The sequence below is a fragment of the Aspergillus glaucus genome (assembly GCF_001890805.1).
Source record: "Aspergillus glaucus CBS 516.65 unplaced genomic scaffold ASPGLscaffold_12, whole genome shotgun sequence".
Lineage (NCBI taxonomy): Eukaryota > Fungi > Ascomycota > Eurotiomycetes > Eurotiales > Aspergillaceae > Aspergillus > Aspergillus glaucus.
The window spans coordinates 247,154-258,036 of NW_019170464.1; the positions used below are offsets into that span (position 1 = coordinate 247,154).

Below are 10,883 nucleotides of genomic sequence, written 5' to 3' on the forward strand. Positions count from 1 at the left end.
GCCGCCGCCGACGGAGTCTTCATTCCACTATCTATCATTAATTATCTTATTGCTTTGACTAGTATAAGGTGAATCGCATACTCTGGTATGACTGTTGCTATGACTGTATAACTAACTGACTCACAGTCATCATGACTCAACCCAACGCTTACGTCCTGGCGGCGGACAACCCCCAAGCAGTTCTGTCTCTGCTGCACCAGAACCCTTCCATCGCTTCGGATCAAGACGAGCACGGCTACTCCTTGCTGCACGCGGCGGCATCGTACGGACACATCGATCTCTTGCGCGCCCTGGTAAAGGAATACAATGTCGACGTGAACCTCCTCGACGAAGACGGCGAAACCTGCCTCTTTGTGACCGAACGAGTCGATATCGCAAAATGCCTGGTCGAGGAACTTGGCGTGGACCATAACAAAGCGAACGATGAAGGATTAACGGCGCGCGAAACGATTGAGACCGATGGTATCCCGGAAGTCGCAGCATACCTCCGAGAAGTCGCTGGGATTGCTGCGCCGCCGGAACAGCCCGCAGATGCGCTGAACCCAGCACCCCCATTGCCACCGAATATCAATGTGAATCTGGGTACTGTGTCTGAGCAGGAGGCCAGCGCTGGATTAGACGAGGTGGATACGGAGTTTAAGCGGCGGATTGATGAACTAGCATCTCGGGAGGATTTCCACAGTGAAGCGGCGCAGGGTCAACTACGGCAGTTGGTTATGGATGCGATCAATGGGTCGAATATTGAAGCGGATGGTCGGGATGTGCGACGGAGGACGGACTAAATGTTTCCAATATACCCTTACTGCTATCTATCAGATGAATACGAATACAGTAGCTCTTCATGCTTTGAGTCCGGGGGCCTAGAAAGTCCGTACATATCCCGTTCAAGTTGTCAGTATATTCCTTTGAGAGTCGTATTTGATCCAGATACACAACATATGGCAAGGTGGTTGACTATGAGCTCAACGACCGCATTCAAAGACAGAAATGCTGGCCCGGTCCCTTATCGGGACTGATACCCATGCAATGCCAGCCCATGAATATTACTGCCTCAGGCAGTATTGACCCTTAGTTACCAACTATCTTTGTTCACTACAATGTATTCAGAATATGAATAGTTCTAGAGTTGCTCGCCTAGCGTTCGGCCGAAGGCCTTTTGTGGGGTATTCCAGAAATACCACCGGTTGGCTCAGCTGTACCCACTACGCCTACCTGAAATGCACTGTTCCCTGGTTCTATGGGGTATAAAAGGGCGCTCCGAATTACCGGGAGTGTTGCCCACGGTACTGCCTGATCAGGATGTTCGCTGTGGTCGATAAACCGGTTATCCTGGGCAGTACGGAGGACTCCGATCTCGACTGGCGTTAGAACACTGTATGAGACTTTTATTACCACTGCTATTGTCCTGAGATTATTGTGTAAAGATATGCAGTCTGCAAGCCCTAGTACATCCACAAGTCAGCGACAACACTAAATCTCAGAAAAGGTTTCAGCACAATATGACTGGCCACGACTTGACCTCTACCTGATCTTCGTTTCGGTTTCCGGCGATAATCAGGTTTAGACTGGTAGGAAAACTGGGAAGGACAACCACTATTTCCCCAGGAAGAGGCATTTAATCCAAAGAGAAAAAAAAAAAAAAAAAAGGAATGACCTTTTTCTATCGCTTCTTCAATTGTACTGATCACTTTAAATCGAGAATACATTGCTAGTTAGGAATTTTCTTAATTTTTGTTATATTTTTCCAATGTACAATGACAACTCGATCACCAACTCCCAACATCAGCGCCTCGCAAGAACGTGAGGTTAACAAGTGAGACAGGATCTTCCACCATGAACGAACTGAGAATTTATCCATTGACCATCTCACCAGATATCTACCATCATACTTATTGCAAGGCCCAAACAGCCATTACATCTCCAACGACGCCCAGTCAAAAGATGTCGTACCGCGATCGTGTCCAGATCCAGTGCTTACAGCCTTTGCCCAAATGGGCGCTCTGAAACTAAACGCACAGCGAGCAATGATCTCTCTCTTTGGCCGGGACAATCAATACGTCCTAGTCGAAGCCACGCGAACACTCAGTCTGCAGGACGATGCCAACCACGACCCAGGGGATGATGCGCTGTGGGTAGGATGCTGCCAGTTAGACTACGAGCGGAGCTTTTGCAAGTACGTTTTCGACCTGTTTACTTCCGGCGATTGGCCGGGGAAGATTGTCGTGATGGTACCGAATCTCAAACAGGATGCTCGCTTTGCTCGGTCTTGTGATATCCAGAGGTTTCCCTATGCGCGCTTTTTCACGTCGGTTCCGATTATATCCCCAAAGGGGGTTGTTATTGGGGCGTATACCGTTCTGGATGGGAAACCTCGGACGGCGCTGGGGCCTAAACTCGCCAAGTTCCTTGGAGACATGTCAAAAACGGTGATGGATTATTTACAAACGACACGATTAAAATCTCAGCATCACCGGACCGAACGTATGATGGTAGGGATCGGGAGCTTCCTTGAAAGGAAAAGCAGTCTACACAACTCCTGGTTGGAATCCCGGCGGAAAGGACGAACAGCGTCCGAAGACCAAGACGCGATGGAAGGGCAAACCAACCTAGCACAGCAGACGAAGCAGATGGAAGATGAGGAAGCGCAAGCAGCCAAAGCTACCAAAGAGAAACCTGCCACTCACTATCTGCGGCCGTCGATCAAACCCGAAATGGAAGCTGCATCAGATGGGGGCAGTACTACTGATTCTCTCTCCGGACAGGTAGCAGATGCTTTTTATCGTGCGGCCAACATCGCTCGCGAAGCTATCGAAGTGGAAGGAGTCGCCTATTTCGACGCCAATTTCGGATCTTACGGTTCGTCGGTTGGTCTTTCACGATCTGATTCGGAATTCAGCGGGCCAGAAAGTTCTACTCTAGGCGACACTGCTCCAAGAAAAAATTTGCACGATTCAGATAAATGGACGAAACTATCTGATATACTCGCTTTTTCGACAAGCATGTCATCCAGCGTCAACCGCGAATCTGTCGACGATAGAGCTCTGGCAATATCAGAGACTCTCTTAAAGGGTCTTCTACACCGGTACCCGCGAGGCAAGGTCTTCAACTTCTCAGAAGACGGCATGTCTTCTTCGAGCGACTATACCGATGGTGCATTCCATGTTTTCTCGAACAATAGCAGCAGCAACACCAGTGCGCAGGGCGTGAAGCGGACGAGAAAATACAAGCAAACCCGGCAGAGAGTGCGGCAAAACGACGCAAAAGCATTGTTGGAATTAGCCCCCGGCGCCCGAAGTATTATATTCATGCCGTTATGGGATTCGCACAAGAAACGCTGGTACTCGGGCTGTATTGCCTGGACGCTGATCCCACAACGCATTTTCAGTTTAGACGACGAGCTGACCTTCCTTTTCGGTCTTGGAAATAGTGTCATGGCAGAAGTTCATCGGCTGGGAGCAGAATATGCCAAGCACGCCAAATCGGATCTGCTCTCCAGTCTCAGTCATGAGCTAAGGTCTCCGTTGCACGGGGTGTTTGGCACTGTCGAGCTGTTGAGTGATACTACGTTATCTGTTTCCCAGTATTCGATGGTACATGCGATCAATTCCTGTGCTAGCACATTGCTCGATACGATTGACCACCTTCTCGATTATGTCCGTATTAACCGACTCCAGCAACCAACCCGAGACTCTATATCAGGTCATATTGGCCGTGATTTATCGTCCGCTGGCCAATCGAAGATCACAACTACCGCGAGTCATCCAGTGGCAAAAGATGTCTCGGACGCCTTCGCCGCGATACAACTGGACTCCATCCTAGAGCAGGTTGTAGAAAGCGTCCTTGCAGGCTATGCATTTCTACAGGGCCCAAGTAGCCCTTATCGAAAACCATCCACGCCAATGGGTATCTCCCCGAAAAGCCGTGTGCAGGCCGACTATTCTGCGGGGAAAGTGAAAGTGATACTGGTCCTCGAAAACGCTAGCAGTTGGAGGTTCCTAACCGACGCAGGCAAGTGGCGCCTTATCGTGCTGAACATTCTCGGAAACGCCCTCAAGTTCACGTCAACTGGATACGTCTGTGTTACTTTAGACGCTTGTCCTTCGATCGATGACCAAAATGACCCCGACAAGCCGGAAGAATCCCAGGTAACTCTCACCGTGGAGGATACCGGAGTCGGCATTTCCAAACGATACGCACGAGAGGAACTGTTCACGGCCTTGTCCCAGGAAGACGCCCTGTCCAGCGGCAACGGCCTTGGTCTGCATGTTACACGACGCACGGTTCTATCTCTAGGCGGAGAGATCAAGGTCAGCTCCCAGAAAGGCGTGGGCACCAAAGTTGTGACGAAATTGAACCTCCAACGACCCCCGGAGTTTGCGCCCCCTGGTGCCCTAGGCATGAACGCAGTGGACGCAACTCGAGAAATCACACAGGGTAAATCAATCGCCATCCTACGACTAGGATGGAACAAAGCGGACGAGATTCTCTGCTCGTCATTGAGTAAGATATGTCGAGAATGGCTTGGTATGAATGTACACATCTACATAGCCGACGGAAACCTAAACACGGCAAAGCATCTGCCTCGGTGTGACTACTACATCGTCACACGAGAGGATATGAATTTGTCATCTATCACGCCTGCTCCTGACGAGCGCATCTCTCCCCCGGTTATTGTCCTTTGCTCGTCGCCTGCAAACGCAAGTCATATGTATGCCGCTACCCAGGCAGAGGACAATATAAACGTGATCGAGTACATCAGCCAGCCATGCGGACTACACAAACTAGCAAAAACACTGAAACTATGCAGCTCGAACCAACAGATAAAGCGCGAGTCAGCTGGTCAACAGGCAAGTCTGCCCATCCGGCCCGCGATATCAAGCCCCAGAGCGGTGTTTATGAGCCAGGAGCAATCTACGAGACCCCTGAAGCTCCCTGAAGTGAGAATGACTCAGATCTCACCACTGTCTCCTACTCCATTATCACCAACTCAAACCAGACCGAATCCAACCGACGCATCACAAACAATACTAATCGTAGACGACAACGAAACCAACGTGCGGATCCTAGTTGCATACATGAAAAAGCTCGCCTACGAATACGTAGTAGCGCGGAATGGTCTAGAAGCCCTAGATGCATTCAAAGCAAACCAGGCCAGATTCAAACTGATCTTGATGGGTGAGTATACTTACATCTTCCATCCGCACAGACTGATAGCTAAATGCCCAGGCATCTCCATGCCGGTCATGGACGGTCTCGACTCAACAAAGCACATTCGCGACTTTGAGCAACAGAAACAGCTCGACAATCCCCCATTAAGAAGACCCGTGACCATCGTCGCCCTGGCTGGTCTGGGACAAGCGGATATCCAGCGCGACGCTATCGGGTCTGGAATGGACTTGTTCTTGACGAAGCCGGCGCCGTTGAAGAAGTTGGCGGAGATTATGGAGAATGCGGACACTTTTACGAGTGCGGGTTTTGGTTTTGATGGTTTTGATATGGCTCATGAGGAATGATTCTGTTTGTTTTTGTTCATTTGATATCCTAAGTATGATTATGACTGTTATTGGCTCTTTTAAAGTTGGATGCTCCTGAGTATTGTATATTAACTAGACTGATATTAAGATATTGAATACAGAATGCTCTAGACAGCTGACACATTTCGTTATTTTCTACCTATCGCTGTCAGTGTGGCTTGACATTCCATTCTGCTTTCAAACATGTCGGTACACGACAGCCTTTGTACCTTTCAAGACGTTCTGGACAAGACGTTCTCGAGTTGTAGACTCCGAGGTGTACTTATAACTATTATAATGATACTGGACCCATACGCAAGGAAACGGGAAGACAGCCCTGAACCTTGAGAATGACTACCTACCAAAAGTCACAACTATGGCGTCGCTAAAGCTATGGTGTGTCAGAAAGCAGCCCAAGTCAAACACGATATTGGCACTAAATAATAACTAAGCGGATAAGGATCTAAAAATGCATATGTGAAACTTATAGCAAACAATGGGGGTATCTCAACGAATGCCAGGTTGCGCCTAGTGACCGACACCCTCAGAAACTCTTGCATATCGACATTCGGTTTTAAAGAGCTGTAAAGACTAAACGCTAGTGTGTCAACTGTTGGGAGTACCTTCCATCAACAGGCATACGGTAACGGAATTCTACAACCAAGGTAATGAGCTAAACCTGTGAGTGGTCTCGGGAATTCAATGCTCAGGAGTATATCGCTCCAATACAAATGCAGTCGAGCCACAAAGTACACCGAAGAATTATACCCCGGAGTCCAAATGAAGTATAATCTCGTAAATAACGAGATGGTTCCCGGAAAAACGTGGGAACATATAGTGACCACTCGGCCCAGGGATTCGGGTTCACTTGTGATCGACATCCTTGGAAATGTCGTGGGCTTGATCTGGGGAGGAAGGGAAAGATCAAGCATGTCATACTTTATTTTATCCATGTCCGGATCAATGAATAAAGACCACGCTCAGGAGTGAGTGTCGACCTAGATCATTTAGCATGGGAGCGCGAAGGTAGCTGAGTTTGGCAGACGGCAGCGTTTCTTTCATGCATGAAGTGCCTTTTTGCTGCTATATACGATAACGACACATTTCATTCTCACAAGTGAGTGTCATGCTGTTCTGCGCCTCAGGTCATGATGGGAGGTTCGTCAACGAGGGCTTCGGTCGAGTTCGTAGAGCCGCCGGCAGGTGACTGGTTTGCGACTCTCCCGTCAGGGGAGCAGCTCTTACGAGGTTGTCTGATGGCTGGGTTAAGAATGCCAAGTATATTTGTTTTTCTAGGAATCATAACCGAGACCGGATCATTTCTAAGTGGACATAGTAGCCAAGCGACCAATCAATGATCCACTCAATCCTTATGCCAGCAAAGTGCCATCGTATTGCGCCCATATCAACGAACTTTGACAGTCAACCCGGACATTTCTTTCTTCATGTCGCATCAGCTATGTGGGCTTCGCCATCTCAACCTTGCAGAAGGATCGGATATTACCCAACTATTGGAATGAGGATTGCGGTCAATGCGATAGCGATTCATGATCTTTATCAGCTGAGTTAAAATCACCCCGGGTCTGTAGCTCCAAAGGGCTTACCTGGGGACCACATAGGGTGAATTGTACATGACGAACTTAAACAATAATAATAAACATAGCATAAAAACAATTCATTCGCTTCGTGAATAACTTGAAACCGCAAATCCTACACCCAAGGCGCACAAGCCAGACTCGGCAAGTTTGCGAGATGCGTCGTGGAGCCCTCCGCTGTATGTTTGGACGAATTCCCGGCTGGCCTGATGTGAAGCCATACCTCATCGAAAGCATCCAGTTCAACCTCAACACTTCCCTTGAAGATCTCCAGCTCGATATCAACCCGGAACCCGCTGCTTGGCCTTCCATAGAATAGGCCTAGGTTGATTCCGGAAATATTCACGGCCACTGTTGCTTCTAGGGAGACTGTGTCGATGGAGCCGGAGACCTGCCAGAATCAGTACTAGTCTTGTGGATTGGAGGGGCGGGAAGGAAGCTGTACCGTAAAAGCACCGACAGTAGTATGAAGCGGCAGGCGAGTGGCACCCGAAAGACGTCTGGTCACGAAGACATCGTCGCTAGGAAGTTGTTTGATGGTGTAGGAACCGAAGGCTTGTTCGGACTTGTGGACGACGAGAGCTGGTCAGGTTAGCATAGGTAGAGGATTGAAGAATGTAGACATACCACTGTGATACATTGTGATCGAACTACAACGTGATGGTAAAACTGAGCTGAAGATGAGCGTCGGCGGGGTGTGCTGATGCAGGTGGACACATATGGCTACACTAAGTGGCGATGACCTCCTTTTGTAGTCTAGCCGTATGTAACACAAATGGATATACTATGTGGAGATATGCAATGTGATGCCGATTATCACGCCACGCGTCACCAAATACGAATCCGGCATTCGATCTCTTTGTGAGGCTGATAGCTGAGGTTAAATCCGGAAATTAGGGTTTAACACACAAAGGATAGCCTGGTTGTTAGGACCTGCTTTTAGACGTGACCTTAATTATCCAATCTAATTGCTGTAAACTGCCGTACCTGTATCCTGTTGACCCAGGATAGCTATCCTTTGCCGCCGAATAGTGATCTCCACAGCTGAAAATCATCCTTCAGCAGAATGTGACAAAGAGCTGTCACCACTAAATTCCGTCCCGGACAAGCATGCTTGCCCAATCCCCGTCTAATATGATCGGGCGACGGTGTGGTGGCTTGTGAATGTTTCTTTGTCGGGTGCTGTTTGTCGGATTTTGTAAAACCTACAGGGGTCGAACGTATCGGGGCCTGGATAGACGCCTGGGTTTCTCATTTGCGGTAGACGACCGTTTGGGAATCTTTGAGGATTATGGAGCCATTGGATAATATGACATTTTCGTCTGCAATGCATTGCATGACCGCTGTTCTGATTAGACCCTGGACACTTATCTGGCTGTATATGCTTTCTGTAACACAACTAGAGATGGCTTCCTCAGATTGAGGGCTTTACATACCCTGTGGTTCTTCAGAATTCCTTGGGTTTCGCAATAAATTCCTTTTCCATACGCCTAAAAACATAATAGGGGGATCGGTACACCGACGCCACGGCCACGGACTATGTATGTACTATGTATGCCAGTACCCACTAATTTAGCACTATCGCGGACCGACCGAAAGTCTATTCTGCATATATAGCTAAAGAGTCGATCACAGGCGGTCACAATATGGTGAAGAACCAACTTTTAAATCGTAGTACTCCGTGGTACGGAGTACCAAACTGCACATACGCATTCCTACGTGCATTCAGTAACAATGGCGCTGCATTGCCTTGATATGGGCGTGCCACGATTCTTGCAATTCAGCGCTACTCTGGTCTTTTCTGGAGAGGCTGATCTGAAACATTTACGCGGAAATGCGGTGGAATTGCTGAAAACGTGGCCGTCGCTGCAAGAAAGGGTCAACTTACTGGTTCGTAGCCTGCTTGGTACTCTGGCCATCATCATCTAACGACAGGGGAAAACAGGGCGGCCGACTCTCAAAGGGGAAGGAAGATGTTGAAGAATTCTGGAAATCTAAAACGTTGACTACCTATTCCCTAAAGGACGTCATCCCAGCCACCAATGGCCGTGAAAGCAATTCGAAGAACTTCGATGGTATCTTTTCCTTTTCCACGGCTTTTAAGTCTATTGCTCATCCTCCTGTACTGTCAATCAGGGCGGTCCTTCTCCGAGATGGTTGCACTCTGAGATTCATAGTGCAACATCCCTTTTGTGATGCTGCTGGTATGTATCATACCCCTGGTTTTGTGGGACTTTCTAAGTGACGGTCCAGGTCTTTACCATATCATCGAGGCATACCGTTCTCTCTTGGACGGTAAATCTATCAAGTCCATTACTCCTCGACAGCCGATTGAGCTGAGCGACAAACTTCCTGCCGGGGAAATGCAAAGTAAAGAAGCAGGTGAACCATTGGACTTTGCAAAGTTCCAGGAAGAGTCTATAGAAGTGGGATGGCGAGCATTTGGCAAGGTTTGTATCAGACAACTTCTGCTGAGTCCAGAGAAACTCGAAAATGCGATTCATATCCCAGCGTCCAGGATCGGATATCTGCGAGAAAAAGCGGAAGCGGGAGGGATAAAAGTGACTCCTCATGATATACTCTTGGCTTGTATTTACAAGGTTTGGGCTTTATGGTATCCCGTGACCTGATGAGAAACTGATTCAAGAAACAGTCTTGCACGGCCTCCCCTACCTGGCGGAAAGTTGCAAAAGATGAAGAAGAAATGCCGCCTTTCAACGTCGTCCTCAATATCAAGAATTTGTTAAAAGAGAACACACAGCTCCACAATCCGTTTATCAACGTCAATGTTCCACCACCAACAATTACCGCAACTTCCAAAACTGAAGCCATCCTCAACCTAGCCGCTCATATCCGGTCAACTATTGTGAATGCTCGCTCGAAAGATTGTCTCAGCCGCGTTCTTGACAAACACCAGCGTTTCCAAGGAAATCCAATTGGACCTCGAGACCAGGGGTCCAAGTTTCCAACAGTCTTTGTCAGCTCCTGGGCACATCTACCTCTTTTCGACCTTGAGCTTCAGCTTAGTGCCAGCACGAGGGCACGGTTGTGCTATATGGAACCGGATATTGCCCCTGCTGAAATATTAAGGAGGGTCGGTTGCAAGAAACTTTCTAATGTACTTGAGACCTGGAAAGATGGCAAGGGTGGTTTCTGGGTGCATGGGGCTTTGGAGAAGGAAGTGTGGTCGGAGCTCGATTACCATTCGGTTGAATGTGTTTAGTATGTCTTACCATGAGAAAGCTCTACTTTCTTCTCTTTTCATTCTCTGGGCATTAGAATTGCCAAAGTGGTCATGGTCAGGCGTGATCAAATATAGGGCTTGCTTGTTCGACTGCAATAAAATCGCTGGGGATTGAAAACGCGACGCAGCTGATTTGCATATATATTCTTTCCAAGTAAAAAATAGTACATACGACCATAGGGTGTGGAGAACAGGGCTTCCCGTCCGCTCAGCCGTACTTAAGCCACACGCCGGCCGGTTAGTAGTTGGGTGGGTGACCACCAGCGAATCCCGGCTGTTGTATGTTTTTGTTTTTGCCGAGCTCACTCGCGTAGCGAGTGAGGCGGGAATTTCAGTTTGAGGCTTGAAGATGAAGCATCCTTGATGATTTGTATATAGATACCTTCTTGTGCTTTGTAGTAGTTGGGTGGGTGACCACCAGCGATTCCCGGCTGTTGTATGTTTTTCTTTTTGTTTTGATATTTTTGCCCTTTCTCGTTGCCGTTCTAAGGGTGATGATGCCTTTAGAGTCGAGGGTGAGTGTTGGAGTGA

The 10,883-nt window shown here is 48.3% G+C and overlaps 4 protein-coding genes across 4 annotated transcripts; 3 read left to right on the plus strand and 1 right to left on the minus strand.

Annotated features, from left to right (window-relative positions):
• Nucleotides 1–15: 15 nt before the first annotated feature.
• On the plus strand, nt 16–845 carry ASPGLDRAFT_150925 (ankyrin repeat protein). The gene is made up of 2 exons (XM_022542197.1): nt 16–68; nt 127–845. The coding sequence occupies exon 2, from the start codon at nt 132–134 to the stop codon at nt 780–782; it is 651 nt and encodes a 216-aa protein (XP_022400091.1). The 5' UTR covers nt 16–68; nt 127–131; the 3' UTR covers nt 783–845.
• Nucleotides 846–1,754: 909 nt separating this feature from the next.
• On the plus strand, nt 1,755–5,652 carry ASPGLDRAFT_82786 (uncharacterized protein; the record flags this gene model as incomplete). Its single annotated transcript, XM_022550182.1, has 3 exons — nt 1,755–1,813; nt 1,874–5,175; nt 5,227–5,652. The coding sequence occupies 3 exons, from the start codon at nt 1,755–1,757 to the stop codon at nt 5,511–5,513; spliced, it is 3,648 nt and encodes a 1,215-aa protein (XP_022400092.1). The 3' UTR covers nt 5,514–5,652.
• Nucleotides 5,653–7,036: 1,384 nt separating this feature from the next.
• ASPGLDRAFT_47939 (uncharacterized protein) lies at nt 7,037–7,819 on the minus strand. The gene is made up of 3 exons (XM_022546783.1): nt 7,736–7,819; nt 7,554–7,690; nt 7,037–7,499 (listed from the first exon to the last, which is right to left on the minus strand). Exons 1-3 carry the CDS (start codon nt 7,746–7,748, stop codon nt 7,224–7,226), a joined length of 426 nt encoding a protein of 141 aa, XP_022400093.1. The 5' UTR covers nt 7,749–7,819; the 3' UTR covers nt 7,037–7,223.
• Nucleotides 7,820–8,842: 1,023 nt separating this feature from the next.
• On the plus strand, nt 8,843–10,473 carry ASPGLDRAFT_82788 (uncharacterized protein; the record flags this gene model as incomplete). Its single annotated transcript, XM_022550183.1, has 4 exons — nt 8,843–8,998; nt 9,132–9,312; nt 9,362–9,708; nt 9,762–10,473. The coding sequence occupies 4 exons, from the start codon at nt 8,843–8,845 to the stop codon at nt 10,329–10,331; spliced, it is 1,254 nt and encodes a 417-aa protein (XP_022400094.1). The 3' UTR covers nt 10,332–10,473.
• Nucleotides 10,474–10,883: the final 410 nt, after the last annotated feature.